Consider the following 20,922-nt stretch of genomic DNA (forward strand, 5'->3'; position numbering starts at 1 on the left):
ATCCGGTCTTATTGATTTTTCTTGCAAATTATTCCTCTTTAAAAATTATGCTATCATTATTATTGTATCATGAAGCATTTTTTAAAAAGGAGTCCGAAGTGGTCCATGAAACACTGTTTCAAGGAGAGCTTTTATCTTGAATTGAATTTCAAAATGTCGTACAGTAGTGTGTCCAACCAGTTGATGTGTCCTCATTGAACTGCAAGTCCCTACTTTAAATATGTCAAAACTTGTGTTAACAACTTACCTAAGTCTGGCTGCAGTCATATCACACTGCACTAGGCAAAGCTTTTTGCTTTTTACTTTCTTATGAATAGGTAAACAATGTATTTGTATTAGATATGTGATATTGTTTTTTTCAGAGTTGGAGTTGTCATTGGTTTGGTTTTATTAGCCATCTTTCTTTCTGTCTATCTGTATAGACGGGGGAAGTTTGAAGGCCTAAAAACTATATGTCTTGGAACATGGGCACATGTACACAATCAAGGTAATTTATTTAAATTGAACTAAGAACTATAATTGTCACCACATATTTTCTACCAGGTGCTGCACATGTGTCATATTAGAATTATTACAAAGCTTTTTTTTATTGATGTACATACGTGATGCTTGAAAACATAGCCAGTGATACTCTACCTACTGCAGCCTCTTTTATATATGTATGTCACTTTATCTGTTAGTCAGTCTTTCCAAAGTCTTCAAAGTCACTAATCATCAAATATTCTCTGCCTCTGATTTTGGCTTACTTTCAACATTTGAAATGGCATTAATTTGATATGCTCTAAAATCGAGTGACTTCCGCTAGAATCTTGATTCCATTGATATGATTACTCTTTCGTAACCGTGACGACTTGAATGATGAGTCAAAACAACTGTTACCAGGAACCAGATTAGACAACTGGCAATTGCTATATTATACATATTGGGACCCTGATAATGTATATGACCTATATAGTCAACTGTAATGAGTCCCTGTGTTTGATTGGAAACTGGGTAACATTACATAAATTCAATACTGACCAATCCTTTCATCTTTTAATGTAAACTTCCCCTTCCCATACAGACAAAAAACGATCATGTGTTTGATATTTTTTAGAAGAAATACATTTTAGTGATCTTTGGGTCGCTTATGATATGGACCAGGGAAGCAGATTAGGAACCAGATTAAACAAATGGCAATGAATATTTATCGATATATTAGGGTCCTACTGATGAATATGATCTATATAGTAATGTAATAAGCTCCTGTGCCTGAATCGGAAACTGGGTAATGTTCAATGCTAATTGATCATTTCATGTAAATTTCCTGTTCTCCTACAAGCAAGAAACACACGTAGAACACACGTGTATGATATTTAAGAGGTACATTTTTATCTCATATGAACTTGAACTATGACACTATGGCGGTAAACGCAGCACAGATCTGCTGCATAACATGGAGTTGTAATATATAATTATGCAAATCGTATTGGAATATAAAGTACTGAAATTACAAGTGCAAGAAGTCACCAACAATATTAGTGACTTAAAAATAGTATGCTCAGCAAATTTACTCCATATTTCTGTTTTGGAGATAATGAGGTACAAAGTGATCCCTGTAAGCTTCCTGAAGCTGAATTCTGTACTTCGTATTTCAAAATATTGTGCAGTATTGTGTCCAGATAAGTTGTGTCCATAATAAACTGTAAGTCCCTATGTTTAAGTGTATCAAAAACTAATATTTTGTCCACGACATAGTTCAACTGTCTGCAAAGTTTTTTTATTTTGTTTTTGTGTGGTGGGGAGGGCCTTTTCAATTGATCAGTGCTCACAATCACAATAACTTGATCATTAATACTCACTTGAATATGAAGAAAAGTTTGAAGGGGACAGGTGTATCATGTGTTGATGGCTTTTTATTGAAGGTCAGTTCCTTTGAAACAACAGAGTTTATTATTTTCAGACAGTATAAAGTAATACCTTAAATTCTTCAAACAAACAATCCACTTTGAATATGACTCAGAACAATATGGTTGATCAAGAAGTAAGGTGGTAGCCTTGGTTGTGGTACAGTGGAAGATCATATTATAGACTCAAACCAAAGTGTTTAGATTTGATAGTTTTTTCTGATGACTGGTAATGTTGAGTGAATGTTGGTAGTCAAGTTTTCCTTTGTAATACTATCTGGAATTCCATTTTAGCCTGAAGTTATTTCTGCTAAAATTGAGGCAATGGTAATCAAACTAATGGCACCTTTGATCAAGGAGGAGAGAACTTTTTTACATTCACTTGCAATTTTTAACTTGCCTTGTTATCACGTTATCTGCAACTTCTTATTTAAACTTGAAAAATTCACATGAACTATATGCAATGTTTGGAGTATTCATATTGTCAGAAATAATAATAGGACAATTAATTGGAAGGGGTGCCTACGAAGGCATAGATTTAACGAGTGTACGGAACTTGTTCTGTGCTCAAGTTAAATCTTACTGCGTTCTTGGCATGAGTTATCATATTTTGGTTATTCATGAAAACCAATTGATTACCATATTTATTATATAGAGTTCCTCGATTATTTGTTGCTATTTTCAACATAAATTTACCCTGTGCAGGTCTGGCTGTCAAAGAATAGGCCTGCAGCAGCACTAAGCTTGTTGTAAAAGGCGACTAAATAGTGCTTAGAAACCTAGCCGGGGGCTAGGTGCTCTGTCCACAGAGCAACTGGGTTGTGTGCCCCAGGTGGTGGAATGGGGTACCCCTGGCGTGTTACATGCTGGAGTTGTCAGGCTATAATACGGAAAACCTAACCGCAAACCATAATGATGGACCGTGTTGGGAAAGCTGCCACTTTCCTTGCATGTTAAAGCACTCTGCTGAGGTATTCAATAGGAGTTGGAACCTTTGCACTCTGCATTATGAAATCCCTGTAGCAATGTACTAAAATGAATATTTTTTGCGATGTAGTGGCATAACATTGTGACATAATCTCTTTTCTTGAAAAAACTTTGTCCATATGCCATGAAAATGATGTAGTCAACATTATCTATCTCAACTCCCATACTAAGTTGTTAACATCAAGTGTCATTTTTTGACTGACAAAGTTTCATGAAAAGTTGATATGTATTGCCTCAAAAGTTGTTTCATACGTTTTAAAATGAAACTTCTTTCAAGTAGATGCAACAATTTTTTTTTTCATTTTGAATATATTGTCAGGGTTTTAAAACATTCCCCTACATCACTCTCTGACCAGACTAGAGTATTAAGGAGATTTGAAAACATAAATATATTCCTCATTTTATTATAATAATCTGAAAACCTGCAATTTTCACATTTTCATGCTCATGTTTATATAAAATATGGCTATGTTCTTAAGCATTATACATGCTGCAGTATTAGTTCCATAAAGGAAAGTTGTTAGTGAACTTTTAAACAATGTCACACATGGACAACAATGTTATATTGAAAAGTTTTGTACCATAGTCAGAAATAAATTTGGCTTAAATATTGGCAAGTCTATGTATGTACATAAATTTATAGTCTCTATGGCATTATTTAGCTTTGTGTTGAAATCTCAATTAAAGAGCATGAAGAATATTAGGAAATTTAATGTGTCTCTTCTATATTATAAACCTTTTATGGAAGAGTGATTTTAAAAGACTGCAGCTTGTAAATTGCATATTTGTGATGCAACACCTACTATCAATGATAAATCTAGGTGTGAACATTTTTTTTTCAATCCAGTCATTATGACATTTCTTGTTTTATAAATTTTTGTACCAGATATGATCCAGAAATGTCTAAAACTTAATTTAAAATTATTAATATTTTTCTTTGTTGATTTAAATGTTAAAGCATTTATGAGACCCAGTGGACCATGCTTGAATGAATGTCGACTATGTTTACATGAATTTATAATGATGTTATATATACTACATGATACTTAACTAATCCTTATATATACTTTTGGGATAAATTAACTTCTACTATATTTCTGCTGGTATTATTTAAAAAAAAACTTGCTTTGTGCTAAGAAGAACAAAATTATGTTTCATTTAAAGCACTATGAAATCCCTGTAGCAATGTACTAAAATGAATATTTTGAAAACAATGCAGTGCATTAAAAATTTCATGAGTCTAATTAGCAATACTTTATTTTCATACTGTTTTGTCATTCCTAACAGGGTAAAATATAAAAAAAGACACTAAAAGGTATAATTTTATTAAGTATTCATTTTAATCATTGATCAATAATAGTCATGTTATGAATCTTGCTACCTGTGGAGGAAAATTTAAATGTCCCTTTTTGCACTTAATGTAAATGAGGTTGGTATAATGATACAAACACCAAATTAAAGTGTACATTTCAATCATCTCGTATTGAAATAAGGAAGGATTTGTTTATAACTTTTATTCCCCTGTGACTATAAGTCAGAGGCATCTAGATTTACCAGTCCAGCCATTCATTCATCTGGAAAGGAGTATTTGGTTACCTACTCCCACAAATTTTGAGTTACAGCTTGTAAAATATTTATACACACAATTGAGATTTGCAGAACCAATAGATTTTGATTTTGGTAGAATATTACCGAAATTAGACAAAATTTATGCATTTGAATATTTCATGTTCAGGATATCACTAGTGGTCATTTGAATATTCCATGTCCAGGATATCACTAGTGGTCATTTGCTCACAGATTTCTGGGAGTAGTAGTTTTGTAGATATTGTTGAATAAAGTATCATAATGAAATATAGTTTATCTGTAGCTCACTGTAAGGATCATGCTGTAGGAGTTGACATTCCATATTGATCTTTTACAATAATTTTTTTCACTTAACAATGTTATTGAGATCTTTTTGTTTAATTGACTCTTTGGCTGACTACACATGTTACATGATAGACCCTCTCTCTAAGCTACCATATGTCCTTTAAATAAACTAGTATCGATAGAAGACCCCTATGTAATGTTTATACACGAATGCTAAATCTTGAATTTCCATGTAGTTCTGAAATTTTAATATTAACCCATAACTAATTGAAGGTCAAGTTTCAGTAGAGGTCCGTAGATTTTTGTGCTGGTTAATTTTTAACTTAGGTCGCCAGGCTTTCTTATAATTGTTTTTTTTTCTTTCTGTTTAATATTAATTACTTGTAGTTACCATAGAAATTAAAGATATTTATATGAGTACTGGTAGTCAGAGAGTTATTTTTATGTTTATCAGGTTAGTTTTCTGTGTATTATGATGATAGTTGGGTAAATGTAACATTGGCTTGTAGCATTGCAGACATTAATCATTCATTTTTGAAATTTTGAGTGTTAATTTGCAAAAATTTGAAATACATGCTGTCAGTCATAAAATACAATAATTGATAATTGAAAGAAAGTGGTACAAGCAAATTATTTATTTCTAAGAAATCAGTACTATGCAAACTGATATTCATTATTATATTGCAAATGTTATATTTGTCTACAATTTGCAATCTTGGGAAGTGTACACAAAATCACCTTTTTATCATAAAACTTATTGTAAAACTAATCACATATTTGTGATCAAAAAGTTGATGATAAGTTTTTTTTGAAAAAATTGATATGTCTATAGGTCACAAAAAATGATATAATGTCAACATGATCTATTCCAATTTTTTTGCGATGTAGTGGCATAACATTTGTGACATAATCACTTTTCTTGAAAAAACTTTGTCCATATGCCATGAAAATGATGTAGTCAACATTATCTATCTCAACTCCCATACTAAGTTGTTAACATCAAGTGTCATTTTTTGACTGACAAAGTTTCATGAAAAGTTGATATGTATTGCCTCAAAAGTTGTTTCATACGTTTTAAAATAAAGAAATTTCTTTCAAGTAGATGCAACAATTTTTTTTTCATTTTGAATATATTGTCAGGGTTTTAAAACATTCCCCTACATCACTCTCTGACCAGACTAGAGTATTAAGGAGATTTGAAAACATAAATATATTCCTCATTTTATTATAATAATCTGAAAACCTGCGATTTTCACATTTTCATGCTCTCTGTCTTACACACTAAAAAAACACTGTTGTACCAATCATTCCATTATACAAACATTTTAATTTTCAATTTGACATGAAAACAGTAGGACTGTCAGCCACATGTACTCCTTATATACCAGATGTTAATTTAAGCTTAATAGCTTACAGTTCACGACAACCTCTTTTTAAATTTAAAAAAAAAAGTGATAAGCGTCCATAATTTTTTACACACATTTTTGCCCCTTTGTATAAAATTTCAACCCAATTTCAAAGAGATTCACCAAAATCATACTTGTAAGTGCTTTATTAATAATATCCCACTCAATTGAATCGAAAGCCTTCTCAAAATCAATAAGTAACAATAGACCTTCCTCATCATTTTCTTCTAAATAATGCATCAGGTTATAAAGTAATCTGGTATTCTCTCCAGTGAATCTTTTTGCCTTAAATCTTTTTTGAGAAATGCTAATAATGGGAGAAAGAACCTGCTTTTAATTCGAAAGGAAATGTCAACTTACACTATTTTCATATCAGTATTGATCAGACTAATTGGTTTCCAATTACTTGTGAAACTTCCATCCTTCCCTTCCTTCGGGATACAAGTAATTATACTGTAGTATTGAAAGTTTCAACAAGCCTCAGACTTGTACCCATACCTTAGTGACCCAAATAGGAAGAGTCCATTTTTTATTTTTTTTTTCCTTAATCTTTTCCAGCTATATTTATATATGAACAAGTCAAATGAACATATTCTGATAGTTTACTCATTTAGTTGAATTTAAATGTGTACAGTGCAGTTGATTATTTATTAAGTTCTTGAAAGAGTAATCAAGGGAACCAAGGTTATAGTGGTAATCAAAGAGTAATCAAGGGAACCAAGGTTATAGTGGTAATCAAAGAGTAATCAAGGGAACCAAGGTTATAGCGGTAATCAAAGAGTAATCAAGGGAACCAAGGTTATAGTGGTAATCAAAAGAATGTAATCCAGGGACAAAGACCAGACATGGAAAACGGACATACACAACAAAGAACATGAAGTAACTAAAATCATACATACGAAATTACAATAGCAAATGAGCAACTCAGACTCCTAAAAACTGGGAGCATGGACCAGGTGCACCGGTAGGGTAAGCATCCTCTGCTTTTCTAGAAACATCCGCCGAGTTGCTCATAAAAATTCAAGTCCAGGGTAGACAAACGAGGAAAGAAAAACTGACACGTTGAATAAGTCAGTTTTCATGGTGCAGATGGATACACCATAATGATCCACAAGTTCATGATGATGACCATAATACTTGTGTAGTGATGAACTGTATGAAAGATGATAGTGGGAGGAGTGTGTGAAAGTGATGGTTAATATATAATATGTTCTATAGTCTTTGTTGTATTAAATTTTATCTCTTGTGAAGAATCTGTTACACAATAGTCAGGTGGTGATGTATGAGTCTTTGTAAAAGCCTGCTTATACTCAAAAAGAAATTTAAAAAAATGTAAAAAAAAAAAAACAGGAAGGGTTCAATATCTCACAACTTTTTTTATATAAATTGACTGAAAAGCCATCAGAGCCAGGACTTCTCATCATTTGACTGATAACCTTCGCATGATTTTTTGTTCTTAATTATTAATGAATAACATGACTGAAAGAATTTCAAGTTTTCAAGAATTATTGTTTACATCTTTATCCAATTGCTCTATTTCTGCATCTAATTTACTGAAATGTTTTTTAAGGGCTTTCCCTACATGGGAAAGACGTTGTTGTTTTTTAATGTTTCTTTTTTTTTTATTCTTTCGTTATTTGCAAAATTTTCTTTGACATGGTCTCCCCTTTTCATCTTTCAAGGTATCATTACCAAATTTGGGCCATCGATAGAGCTCATTAACGACTTTTACCAGGTGACCCTGTGAAGAATTCCATTACCCATTTCAGAAGTTATCTACCTTTTATTGGCATATTTTTTCAACATGGTCCTCCAAACTCATTTCTCAGGCTATCATGACCATATATGGTGAACATATAGATGTCATCAGGTTCAATTGGGAAATTACCCTGCTAAGGATTTCATTACAATCTTTAGGAGTTATGTTCCTTTAAAACAATTTCTTTTAATCGCTCATATCTTGAAAACCATAATAGCTAGAATAATTCTGGAAACTGTGTGATGTACATAAACTGATGGCCTAATTTATGAACATAAATTCATATTTTGTTATCAAACCATACGGGAGTTATATCACTTGAAATACATACTAAAGTTTTAAAAATTTATATTTCGAGAACCGCAAGTTGTAGAGGCGTGGAACTTTCATCAATGATCTTTGGTCTGTGTGACCTTTCATTTGCATTCAAGGTCAAAGGTCACAGTGCTAGTTTTTTTCCATTCAACATTTACTTTGACACAGCCCTGTTTCGTCATCTTTCAAGATAGCATTACAAAATTTGGACCATCGATAGACTTCTTTTAGGACTTTTACCGGATAACCCTGTGAAGAATTTCATCATCTATTGTAGAAGTTATCTCCCATTTATTAGCATCTATGGTCAACATGGTCCCCGAACTCATTTTTCAGGATATCATTATCATACTTGGTGAACATGTAGATGTCATCATGATCTGTTAGAAAATGACCTTGCTAAGGATTTCATTATCATCTTTAAGAGTTATGTCCCCTGAAAACAATTTCTTTCAATCCCTCATATCTTGAAAACCATAATAGATAGAATCAATCTAAAAACTGTTTCATGTACATAAGATGAAGACCTAATGATTAAACATAGACATGAATTTTATAATCAAAACATACAGGAGTTATATCCCTTGAAATATCATACTTAAGTTTTTAAAATTTATATTTCGAGAACCGGAAGTTGTAAAAACCTAGGACCTTCATCAATGATCTTTGGTCTATGTGACCTTTTATTTGTATCCAAGGTCAAAGGTCATAGAGTGCTAGAAAGCTTTCTCACTGCAAACTACAGACCTTGATATTAAGAAAATGATAAGAATTAAATGCGTACATACAGTGTATGAAATGACCTTCTCGATAAGCCCTTTATTTTGAAACCAAATTTACAGTTGTCAAACCGTCTGTTCAAAAGTTATGACAATTTAAATGTTTTGCAGAATCTGGTTTGTGACCTTGACATAAATGTATGACCTTGATCTTGTTAGTTTTATCAAGGTCAAGTAATCCTAAGATGTATGGTGGTAGTTTCATGTCTCTACGACTTCTGGTTCAGGAGTTTGTTATTGCATCATATTTTAATAATCATTTAGCTCAAAATGAGCTCTAGAATTGTCCAAATTATTTGGTAATTTTGTTGCATATGTTCAGCAAATTATCATATAGCTTTCAGATTTGAGATATGTCATTGAGGGCAAAAATTTAAAGTTCATAGAGGGTAAGGTTGTTGCATATCAAATGAAAGGTTTTAGAGCGTACATCCGAAATATCAATGTTTTGTCTCCAAAAAAAAGAGTTGGATGAGGTCAGTGAGTGCAAAACTTAAGTTGTTTATATAGTTAGGTTGTCACATATCAAATTAAAGGTCATAATGTGCACATCTCAAGTTTTAATTTTTTTATACAGAAAAAGAACCTAGTTGGGTTTAATAAGTGCAAAATTCTAAAGTTCACAGAAAGTATGGTTGTTGTATATCTAAGGAAAGGTCCTCCAGTTTACATTACAAAAATCATGATGGAAATATGGACAATTGCATTTGACAAGGTCACAAAGTGCAAAAAGACAAACTGTTGTAGATGATTAGCATTTATATATCAAACAAATGTACATTACAAAGAGAAAGTTTTCTAGGGAAATATCTTTCAATTGTTTAACAAACAATTGGCATACTAGTTTTTTTTGTTTTTTTATTTGGTTTTTGAATGTCATGGTCTCACTTCTGATTCTCTTTTTAATACTGCAAATGATAAATGACCACTACAAGTAACTCAACTTTCAAAAGATAAAAAGTGCTGTTTTTGCAGTTTTTAGCCAATATCTTGAAAACTATGATTGATATAAAAAAAAAACTTTCAGTTGATGAATAGGCATACAAAAGTCTAAATTGAGTCAAAGTTGTAAGATGACTCCTCTTTAGAGTTACTGTCCTTGACAGACAGAAAAAGAGTTTTTTTTCAGTTTTCATGCAGTATCTTGAAAAAATATAATAGGTAGAAAAATACTTTCAGTCAGTGAAATTATCCTTATGATAAGGCCTATGAAAGGCTTCATTGGGTCAAAGTTGTAGGAAAACTTCTTTTTAGGGTTATTTCCCTAAATAAACCAGCTTGACAAATATGTTGTTGCACCAGCATACAAAGCCCAAAACTGTCTGCAAAACACTTTCTACTAAAGATGATGATATTGATCTGCCTTCTGGATGTCTAAACTCCACAAGAATCCATACAAACAATGCTTCGTACTGGTAGATAGAACTGCAAAATGTACTGCCAAACCTCTTTCAAAACTTTCTCCAGTCCTAGCATGACACTTGTTACTTCGATAGTGGTATTAATTGATGGTGAATTCTTAAAAATTAGAATTATCTTCTTGTTACCCTTAATTGAAGATTATTATTGGAATACAATAGCATGCTATCTCGTCCCTTTAAACTTTTATTCCCCATACTCAGTTAAAATCCCAACTAAAATAATTGTACATCATTGTTATCCCAGAAAAGATGATAAATCTAAATACAGACATGCAGTTCTTTGTAGAGGTTCCTCATACTGTTTTTTTTTTTTTTAAATGAGTCTTAATCATCTTCCAAGTATACTGAAAAAGGTATTTTCAGAATGTTAGAATTTTTTATCAACAACATATTTGACCAGTTTGGTGGATGGGTTTTTCAACAAATGGTCTGCATTCCAGTGGGAACAAATTATACTCTTCTATTCACTGAACTATTCCTTCACTCTTATGAGGCTGACTTTATAGCTGATTTTATGTAAATGAAGGAACATCCTTTAGCTAGATTCTTTGATCTCACACACTATGCCAGAGCTTGTTGTAACTTATGCAGACCTTTTTGTACCGTGCTAGACTTCTTACAATTAGGCTTTTGGAACAGGATTATGTTATGGCTTTTTCCATTTGACCTTACAGACATGCTTCTAAAGAAACCCAGCTTTTCCTGGTTCCAGTTCTGTTTCTCAAATGGTCAAATACTGATAATTTAATGATTTTTGAATTCATATGTTATTATTTTATGATGAATTGTAGAAAATTAGAAGGAAAAAGAACAAATTTTATTGATAATCTGTTTTACTTGTCACTCTTCTTTATGTAAGTAAAAATTCTGATGTTGATTAATTAGTAAGCTGTATGAACTGCTGCTACAACTTTTGTTACAGACAACCAGACTAATGCTGATGAGGAAGCAGCTCCACTCAATCCTCAACAAGCTATAAACAATACTAATAACATTCTGCAGAGACATGTTGAAGTAAATGATAAACGAGAAGACAGCATTAATCGTAATAATAGTTATTGCCCCAGTCAGAGTAGTGACAGAGTTGTGTTTAACTCAGGAAGCAGTATTTCAGTCAATAGACAACTTTCAGAGGTTTCTACTGATGGAAGAATAAATAGTAATGCTTCAGAATGTAGACTGAATAGCTGTACACCAGAAATTAGTCTAGCTATGAAGTCAGAGCAAATTTCCCATGAAATAAACCGTGCTGTTTCTATGAATGAACGTGATTTGTATCGAATAAGGAATGAAGTAAACCACCCAGTTTTAAGGCACAGTGAATCTGTGCCACAGCAGGTTTCACATACTGATCATGGAGAAACTTGTGTAAGCTGTGGTAGTCCAACTACCCATGGTACAGCAATGCGACAGCCAATATCTCCACTACTGTTTCAATCTTATCCTGAGAATAGTGGTGGAGCATGTATCCCCCTACCAGATTTCAGCAACATACAGTCATCTAGTCCTGTCATGAATACAGAGCTTCCAAATATTGCTGAGTTTAAAAGGTCATTAAGTAAAGGTGAGATATGTCTGTATGATGTCTACTATATTTGGTGGCATAAACTGTACCTTAATTTCAGGTATTATGCTTCTTATATGTTTATGACATACAAATTAATTATTTCTTAATTTTATAAGTCCATGTATAACCCATAACAATGGTCATGCTGGAAACTCACCCTAAAAAGCTTGGCAGTATAAAAAAAATAAGTTAAACAATTACCTGGGTCTGTCCATGAAACCTCTAATACAGGTAAAAAAATCAGTCATAATTACTCAAAATTGTACTTGTAGATTCCGAATCATCAGTAGATTTGAGTACAAGTTCACCTTTTAACTCTATACCAGAAGAAACAGGGAAAGAACTACAAGAAGAAGGTAACTTTAATTATTTCATGGAATTGTCAAGTTTTTATTATTCTTTATGTCATGGAATTGTCAAGTTTTTATCTGTCACCAACGTTGAAAGCAAGTTTGGTAGCCACTCATCTCCATATGTCTGTTGTGTCTGGCCATCCATCTGCCTGTCACACTTAGGTGGTTACCTTCTGCATGTAATCAGTAACTCAAAATGTATCTAACCAATAATTTTCAAACTTTGCACTTTGTTTATAATTGATGAATTTTATTAATTTTTATTTTTATTTTTAGAATCTTTAACATATTTAAATTAATAATTTTTTTTTAAACAGTATATGCTGATGCTATCATGGTTCATTACAAATATGGTCATATCTTGCTGCACTCTGCAAAGCTCTTTATTCTATTTGTTTTGAATCTGAAAGACAAGCCGATCGTAACTGTCCTGTCCATCAAATATATGTAGGTCTTCTTTCTTTGTATTGAGACATCTTTTTAACTTAGTTACTGATCATGAGTACAGAGGAAAACTGGTGTGATTCTACCCTGTATTACTTCATCAGAAGTTCAGTGTTATGTTTGAGCTTATTGTCCCCTGTGATGCATCACAAGGGGACATGGAAATGCCGGGTGTCCGTCTGTCTGTCCTTGTTTTCCGCACTTTTTTTGTTAATGCTTTTACCAAATAAATTTATTTTTGGTATGTGGCCTTATTATGAAGAGTTACAGATTAAGTTCGACTTTGGTTATGGTTGAATGATTTTTACGGAAGTTATGGCCCTTGGACTTAGAAAATTTAAGTGAATTTACAGTTTTCCACACTTTTTTGTAATGCATTTACCAATTGATTTTATATTTTGTATGTAGTCTTACTATGAGAAGATACAGATTAATTTTGACTTTGGTTATGGTTGATTGATTTTTATGGAAGTTATGGCCCTTGGACCTAGAAAATTTCAGTGAATTTAAAGTTGTCCACACTCTTTTTTTTTCTGCGGGGGACCTAGGAATGCTGTTCTTTTATGTTCAGTTGAAACTAAATTACATTTAATTGCATGGGTAATAGTTACAATACAGTTAATTACTACTAAGATACTTTTTTTTTCTTTTGAAAGTTCTAAAAGTTCATTACCTAGAATGGATCCATTGATTTTCATTGCTTTTGTTCAGTTCATAGATATTTTGATAAGGCACTTCAATGATGTCCTTATATAAGGTATTTTAGGTTGCTCTACAAATAAACTTTTGCTCACCCATGTAGCCTTCTAATCTGGATAAACAGCTTTTTATTGTGTTTCTTCATGGGGAAAGATTTTGTGTCTGGTCATTGTGCACCTGTGTTTGATTTGTTATATGAATAAACTATGACTATTCTTCAACTTTACAATCAACTGTAGTGAGACAACTGTTTTGTATAAATATGTTACTCGTGTGCATTTTAAATTAAAGCTCTGATTTTAGCAAATTTAGGCTCAGTATGAATTTTAAGGTCATATGGAAATTCTAGATAGTAATTGTGTATGCATAATTTACATAGGGTGCAGGGGTGGTCTTTAGCGAGCTGTGCTCACAGTAATTTTAGTTTTAGATCAACTTTCAAAAATACATGGATGAAGTGAAAAAGCAATAATAGGTCATGCTAAAAAAATGTCATGGTCAGAGCAGTCATGCACAGAGTTAACTTTCTAGGGTGAGCGAAATCATGATGCTATGAGACAGTTGGTCTTAAGGAGGTAGACCTAAGGTAAGGGACACAACTCTTACAAATCATTGGAACATTCGTATTCAGCATTTTACATCAATCTCATGTAAGCATCAAAGTAACTTGGATTGATTCCATTCTATTTCATTTGAAAGCTTGATAAGCTTTGGTGAAATTGAATATGATACAAACAAATCACTGATTTCAAGAGTTATGTCCTTTACCCCAAGTCCCTCCTTATATACAGGTTAATTTTACATAGAATGGACTATACAGGGATAGTATGGCTATAGTCTGTATGTCCTGGTTACCAGCTGGTTGCTAAGACAGGTTTTAATGTGAACATATACAAAAGTTTCTACAATAGATAAATAGACATAACAGATATTACACATGAAATAATAAATGTCATGTTTTTTGTTAAGTTCTAAGGTGAGTATGAACAGTTTACAATTTGATGTCTTCTGTTGTTGAATGTGTATTGTCATATCTATTTCTTATGAAGTTAAACCACTGGTTTCAGTGCATTAAAAAACATTTTAAATTTAAGTTCATAGATTCAGTGGAATTTTTTATATGGCTATCTGTAATTCAGATTTGTTTGCATGGTTCTTTAAATAAAAAGATCTGGGTGACAAAGTCATAAATTTGTATCTGTTGTACATGTGGCATTCATTAACTCTACTAAAATTCTTCTCTCATATTTTCTGAGACTATAATTATCAGGCTAGGATTTATTTTGATATGACCATAAAAAAATTGGGGTACTATATTGGAATGATACTGTCATTGTCCATGTCATGTGTGCCTTCTTTAAACACTTTGTTTTCCCGCAGGAATAGTAGTATTAAGTTCCACACCATGAAAGAAAGGATTTTATTGATTTTTAGAGTTTTTTTCTTATTGTTTAGTAGGAAATACAGCATAAAGTTGTCATAAGATTGAACTATTTATGCTCCCAAACAAAGTTTGGGTTGGGGATATATAGGTTTCACCCTGTCTGTCTGTCCATCTGTGCATACTATTTTCTAAGCAGCTTGCAGTATTGTTATGAAGCTTTGTAAGATGTTATATAATTAGATGGAGATGTGCATACTGTCATGAATTTATGCTCGAACAAAAATTGTAGAAATGATGACCGTTGGAACTTAGGCAGGATTTCAATGAATCTCAGTGTAAGATGTCAGGAATTAGTCATATTCTGTTGTTGTGTTCTGGTACAGATTGCTCTTTGGAGTTGCATGTTTCAGAAATAGCAAATTGTGTGTGAAAAGTGCTTAGTCTATCCACCATAAAATTGTGTCCAATTTGAATCGTATGTCCACATTGGTCCCCAAATGTACAGGGTTCAGCAGGCTACAGGGTATTAGTCCCATTTGGGACAATGTCTAGTTAACTGAAGTTTATGTGAATGGATCTCTATGAAATGGAATTTCAAAGTTTCATGCCACTGAAGTCCAGCTTATACAATGTATTGATTTTGGACACTGTATCTAATAAGAAATTGGGTGCCAAAGAGTAAACAAAATTCTGCTTTCATAGAAAAATTTGTATAAATGCTTATATATCTTGTCTAAATGTAAGTTTTTTTGTCCATTTTCATTGTTAGAATCTTGTCAATCTATTTTAAGTGCTGTATTATGTTTGAATGTTTTGTCTATTCTTGTCATAACTGTTCAGGGTTCATCAACTGTAGTTATTTTAAGCTGTGCCCTGTGAAGGACTTCGTTAAAGTTTTTAACTTACTATTAGGAAATGAGAGGCTGAAGTTGGCTAAAACAAGAGTTTTCTGGTTTTTGACCAACTGCTTGAGTAAAGTGTATAGATCTCTATAAAAAGTTGTACTACAAGATTCCAAGAAAGTTTTGATTTATTTTGGTGTTATGACTTTAACTGTGGCAGACCTGATCCCAAAGGAGTCAAAATCAATCATTTTTAATGGCTTCCTGGCAGCATTTCCTTTCACTTTAACTAATAATTATTGCTTTTATATATCAAAATGGTGGTTGACCACTTTTGATCTAATCAGGAACTTATGCTGTAACAACAATACCTTTTTCTTTAGAAATGATATACTTTCACAGTTTTATTATTAAGTAGAAATGGTGAACCAATTAGAAGAAAAACACAACTGTTACTAAAATATCAGCTCAACAACACCATTTCTTTTGATTAAAATGTAGACATATAAAAATTTACATATATGAACTTTCAGATTATCTATACCACTAAATGAAGAGAGTTGAATTTTGAGTCAAAATTAACAAATAATATTGTCTTGCTTCAGTAGAGTAGCTTTGCTTACTGCCAATGCATTGCTTGTTTATCCATTTTTAGTTGCCACAGAATCAGCAGGCAGTTCTGTTACAGTTGAACCTCCACACATTAGTGATGTTGATGATTATAATAATTGTCACTTATCACATGGTAAGTCTGCCACTGTAGAACAGCCACATATTAGTGATCTTGATGGTATGTTAATTGTTGCTTATCACATGGTAAGTCTGCCATGTAAGTAATACCTTGATATTATTGACGTGGTGATTATAATAATTGTCAATTATCACATGTTGAGTCTGCCACATAAGTAGACATATAAATGAAAATGATTATATAATAATTGTAATTGTCACCTATCACTTGGTAAGTCTTTTACAAATTGATGGCTAATGGTATAATAACTCACTTATCACATTGTTCGTCTGCCACTGTAGACTTGACTTATGAGTGATACCGTTTGGGTAAGTCTGTTACAGTAGAACCTCGACACAATAGTGATATCGCATGGTAAGTCTAATACGTAGAACCTTGATATATTAGTGATATCACATTGTAAGTCTGCTAGAAACTCGACATATGAGTGATACCAAATGGTTAAGTCTGTTACAGTAGAACCTTGACATATTGGTGATATCACATGGTAAGTCTGTCACAGTAGAACCTCCATACATTAGCGACATTAATGATTATCACATGTTTATGTGCCAATAGAAAAACAATTTGCTGGCTCGTCTAAATTGAATCATGTTTGTCATTCTTTAAAGTTGACATTTCAATCTTTATGCTGATATTATATTAAATCAAAACTCTTTTTATTATAAGTGTTTTCTCAATTTTTTAAATAATGACAAATGTTTTGGTTTCTTAAGTATTTTTTATTCGAAATGCAATGATCTTTCTATAAATGTTTAACATTATCACTTGGTAGGTGATACAATATTTTATTGTTTGGTGATATAACACATTTTTTATCCCACATTTTGATTAAAATTCCATCAACTTAACTATATATTTTCAGTAGAAGATAATGAGCTAAAATATTTCAGTTTCCTGAGTTTTAGACATGATTTTTTTCTGCTTTTTAGCTGAATTCCATTACTTCAAATCTGGATTTTACCGTTACAAGTCTTTTTTTTTACTTTATATTTACTTCCGATTATGCCAATTTCCACTTTGTTTGTAGACCTTGTAAAATAATGTCTGAAGTTTAGGTATTTTGATTTGAAGGTATTCTTGGCTGACATTTTCATCCCAATGGGGTTGTTGTCGCTTTCACATTCACCATACATATTCTCGTTATATTTATGACAGTCGGTGAATCTGTAAGTTCTGTCTGCTACCAGTGATATTACCAACCTCAGTATGTAAGACGTTTATTTTGTGTTTTGTAGTGACTGATGTACCACAAGCTAGTGACATTACCAATCAGATAGATAGTCGATTGGAACAATATAATCATACATATACTGGACTTGATGAGAAACAGTGCTATGATGATACTGCATCTTGTAGTGTTCAAAGACTTCCTTCAGAACATGAAGAGGAAACAATAAAAAAGAATGACCTTGACAGCCACTTACATTCAGAGATGTCTTCTAAAATGGATTCTGGAATTGTATCTAAAATGGATGGTGATTCAGATCTATCAACTAAGTCAGAATCTTAGCTTTTGTTTGTACAGTTTTTCAAATCCAGAAATTCTCTATAACTTGGTACAATACATTTATTATGTGATTTTTTATTACTATTTTACAAACAGGATGCATTTGTGAATACTTACAAATCAATGTATTTTACGACAATATTGTACATGTATATAGTTAGATTTGTTTTATTTTTACTATGCACAAAGATTGATTATTTTTATGAAACTGTTAAATTGTTTCTATGAAATTATAAGGGCATTGTTAGTATAATTGTGTTGATAAGAGATTAGTTTTCTAATTAATCATTTGACAAATAAAGGGTAGGTATTTTATAGAATAGTCAAGTTGAGAGCATAAATATTGTTAATCATCAGGATATAATTTTGAATGATCATGGTATATATTGAAGAAAGTGTTTATATAAAGGTCATCAAAGTGTAATGGCTATGATGACCTGCATTGGTGTAAATATTTGTCCTTCATTAAAGAAGAGTTCAAAACTCATTGCTCACCAATTGTATATAAAAGAGACACTGGTATAGTACAGAGAGTTCTAAATGTAGAAATATTTCCTAATTGTTAAACCAGTCAAATTCACAAAATAAAAACAATAACTTTTTCAACTTAAAGCAAACTTAAATCATTCATATGAAATACTTTTTTTAAGTAAAAAAAAATCTGTTTTGATATAAAAAAAACTAATTCCTGACAAGTGTTATGTGTGTTTTTTTACAGTGCTAAAATGTTCATATCTATTGTATTATGTTACTTATATAGTTGTACATTCTAAAACTTATACCCCAACAAACAAATACATGGGGTTTATAAAAAAAAAATCATCCTCTCTGCCATTTTATCTGTCCACATCTCCTGTATGGGCAACTTCTCCATACTCCATAACCGGAAGATAACTGTTGTATAGGAAGCCTGGATGGGGAAGATAATCCAACTAAAATGTTGTACATGTTAAAAGCCACAGTATATTAGTTTATATAACACAAGAAATATTTTTATCTGTGTCCCCTATAGTAAAGCAGGTCTTTTAGCTGCACGAGTCCATGTGTCCATCTGTCTGTCCATCAAGTCTTAAGGGATACATACTTTGATTATTCTGTTACTCAAAAAGTATAGAACTAATAACTCAAAATTAGCTGACTTTTTTATGAAAGCCTCCTATTATGAAGATATTTACAATTTTGAATTACTTTTACACAATATTTACATACATGTACATATTGAAGACTGGATGTCATAATATGAAAAGATTTGACAAATATTTAGTATGAAATTTTACCTGTTGAACTGAACCTTTTTTCTAGTAGTGTATGCTATCATAAGTACATTCTTTAGGTAATATGCAACCAACACTTTCGTCTTTAATTGTTAAAAATATTTATGTGATGACAAATATATAAAGCAAAAACTGGTCCAGACATGTTACTAGTCTTGATTTTTCTTTAAATTAACTATACTGAAATATGTCTGAATTTCATGCAATATCATTGTACAAATAAGTTCATTTTCAGTTGTGTCTTGCCCTACTGTAAATTGAAAGTAAAATGCCAACCTCATAGAAATAATCTGCTAATCCCAGAAAAGTATTTTATCAGTGAGTGGTTGTGCTATATCTTCATGTCTAAAGTTAATGTATGCTAATGTTTTAAGTAGCAGTCTTTGTAAGAATCATGCAAATATTGTAATATGTAATACACCTCAAAAAGGCTACACATTTTTCTTTTTGTCATTAAGTTGTTTTGTTGGTCTGTATGATGAAATGTATTAACATTCATTCCAATCTGATTGCTCATAGGAGATAATGCACATTAAAAATATTTTCTATTGTATTTTAGGTCTCACTAACCACTTCTAACGTTTCCATTACTTCACATGTTAAAAAAGTAATTTTCAAAGTTTTACTGTGAATTCCCAGGACAAATGACATCTTAAAGTTGCATGCTGTTGCGAAGCTTGGAAAATAAGGCTTCCAAAATCATTATGCTGATGGTACGATGATTGTAGAAATTCTTCACAAAATTTACTTGAATAAATAATACTGAAAATCCACATTTTTACCTTTTCTGCTAACTGACAGCATGGAGGCAAATTACTCACATGTCAACAATATTCAAACACTTTTGTTGTTAATTACATATATGATTTTAAAGTACACATTCTCAGCTTTATTTTGACTACTTTTAATCATAATACACACAAATAATGCACTTACAATGCATATGTTTAGGTTCAGTGTATTTTTGGTACTACATAGGGGGGTGGCCATTTGACCCAAAAGTGGTTAGTGAGACCTTAGTGCCATTTATAGAGTTATCTACCATAGTTTTGAATTATACATTTCATTATAAATATTATTTACCTCCTAAGAGCAGGGGTTATATGAAAAGCCACATGTTAATTTCTGTTAACATTCTAAACAAATTATCAAAAATAAAAATCTGTAGGCTTTCCAGTCATGAATCACATTTTGCATGATTCTTACAATAGTGCTACTTAAATTGTATGTCACTCAGAACATTATGTTCCATGACAAGAGTTTTGGAATTTATAGTGAATGTTCTTTGCCAGTTTATTTCCTCTTTTCACAAGGTTGGTTATACCAATTGGATTACTTTCATTTTAAAATATTATTGTTTCCCAGTAAGCTAAAAGTTTATCGAAATGAAATTTATGACTGCAAAGTTTACATAGTCATTTAATGGTGTTGTGTTGTCATTGTTCATGTCTATGTCCATGGACACTTAACTTGAATATTAGTCAGTGGATTGTGATAAAATTACACAGGGAAGATTGGTTTAGGTTGTGGGCATTACAGCCTAACCATTTAGTAATTACTGACCAAAGCCAGGCCAAGTACAACATGTACATGCATTTTAAGGACTTACATATTAGTGCATGGATCTCTGTATAACTACGACAAGGTACTATACCACTAAGGTCAAACTGGTA

The 20,922-nt window shown here is 32.0% G+C and overlaps 1 protein-coding gene across 4 annotated transcripts in view; it reads left to right on the forward strand.

Moving 5' to 3' along the window:
- The window catches only part of LOC148601923 (uncharacterized), a 32,375-nt gene extending 11,699 nt beyond the window's left edge, over positions 1 to 20,676 (forward strand). For 2 of the 4 annotated variants that reach the window (XM_088556580.1, XM_088556581.1), the window contains exons 9-13: positions 363 to 487; positions 11,348 to 11,989; positions 12,265 to 12,348; positions 16,370 to 16,459; positions 17,704 to 19,391. In XM_088556580.1, the coding sequence (XP_088412706.1) occupies positions 363 to 487; positions 11,348 to 11,989; positions 12,265 to 12,348; positions 16,370 to 16,459; positions 17,704 to 17,978 (1,216 nt within the window). In that variant the 3' untranslated portion in view covers positions 17,979 to 19,391. Of the gene's footprint in view, positions 1 to 362; positions 488 to 11,347; positions 11,990 to 12,264; positions 12,349 to 16,369; positions 16,460 to 17,703 lie in introns of all 4 variants that reach the window. The other 2 variants (XM_088556582.1, XM_088556583.1) reach the window with 2 other exon arrangements.
- Positions 20,677 to 20,922: the final 246 nt, after the last annotated feature.

This window comes from Perna viridis, chromosome 12, assembly GCF_037379345.1.
Source record: "Perna viridis isolate PV_CMFRI_1.1 ecotype Kerala chromosome 12, ASM3737934v1, whole genome shotgun sequence".
NCBI lineage: Eukaryota > Metazoa > Mollusca > Bivalvia > Mytilida > Mytilidae > Perna > Perna viridis.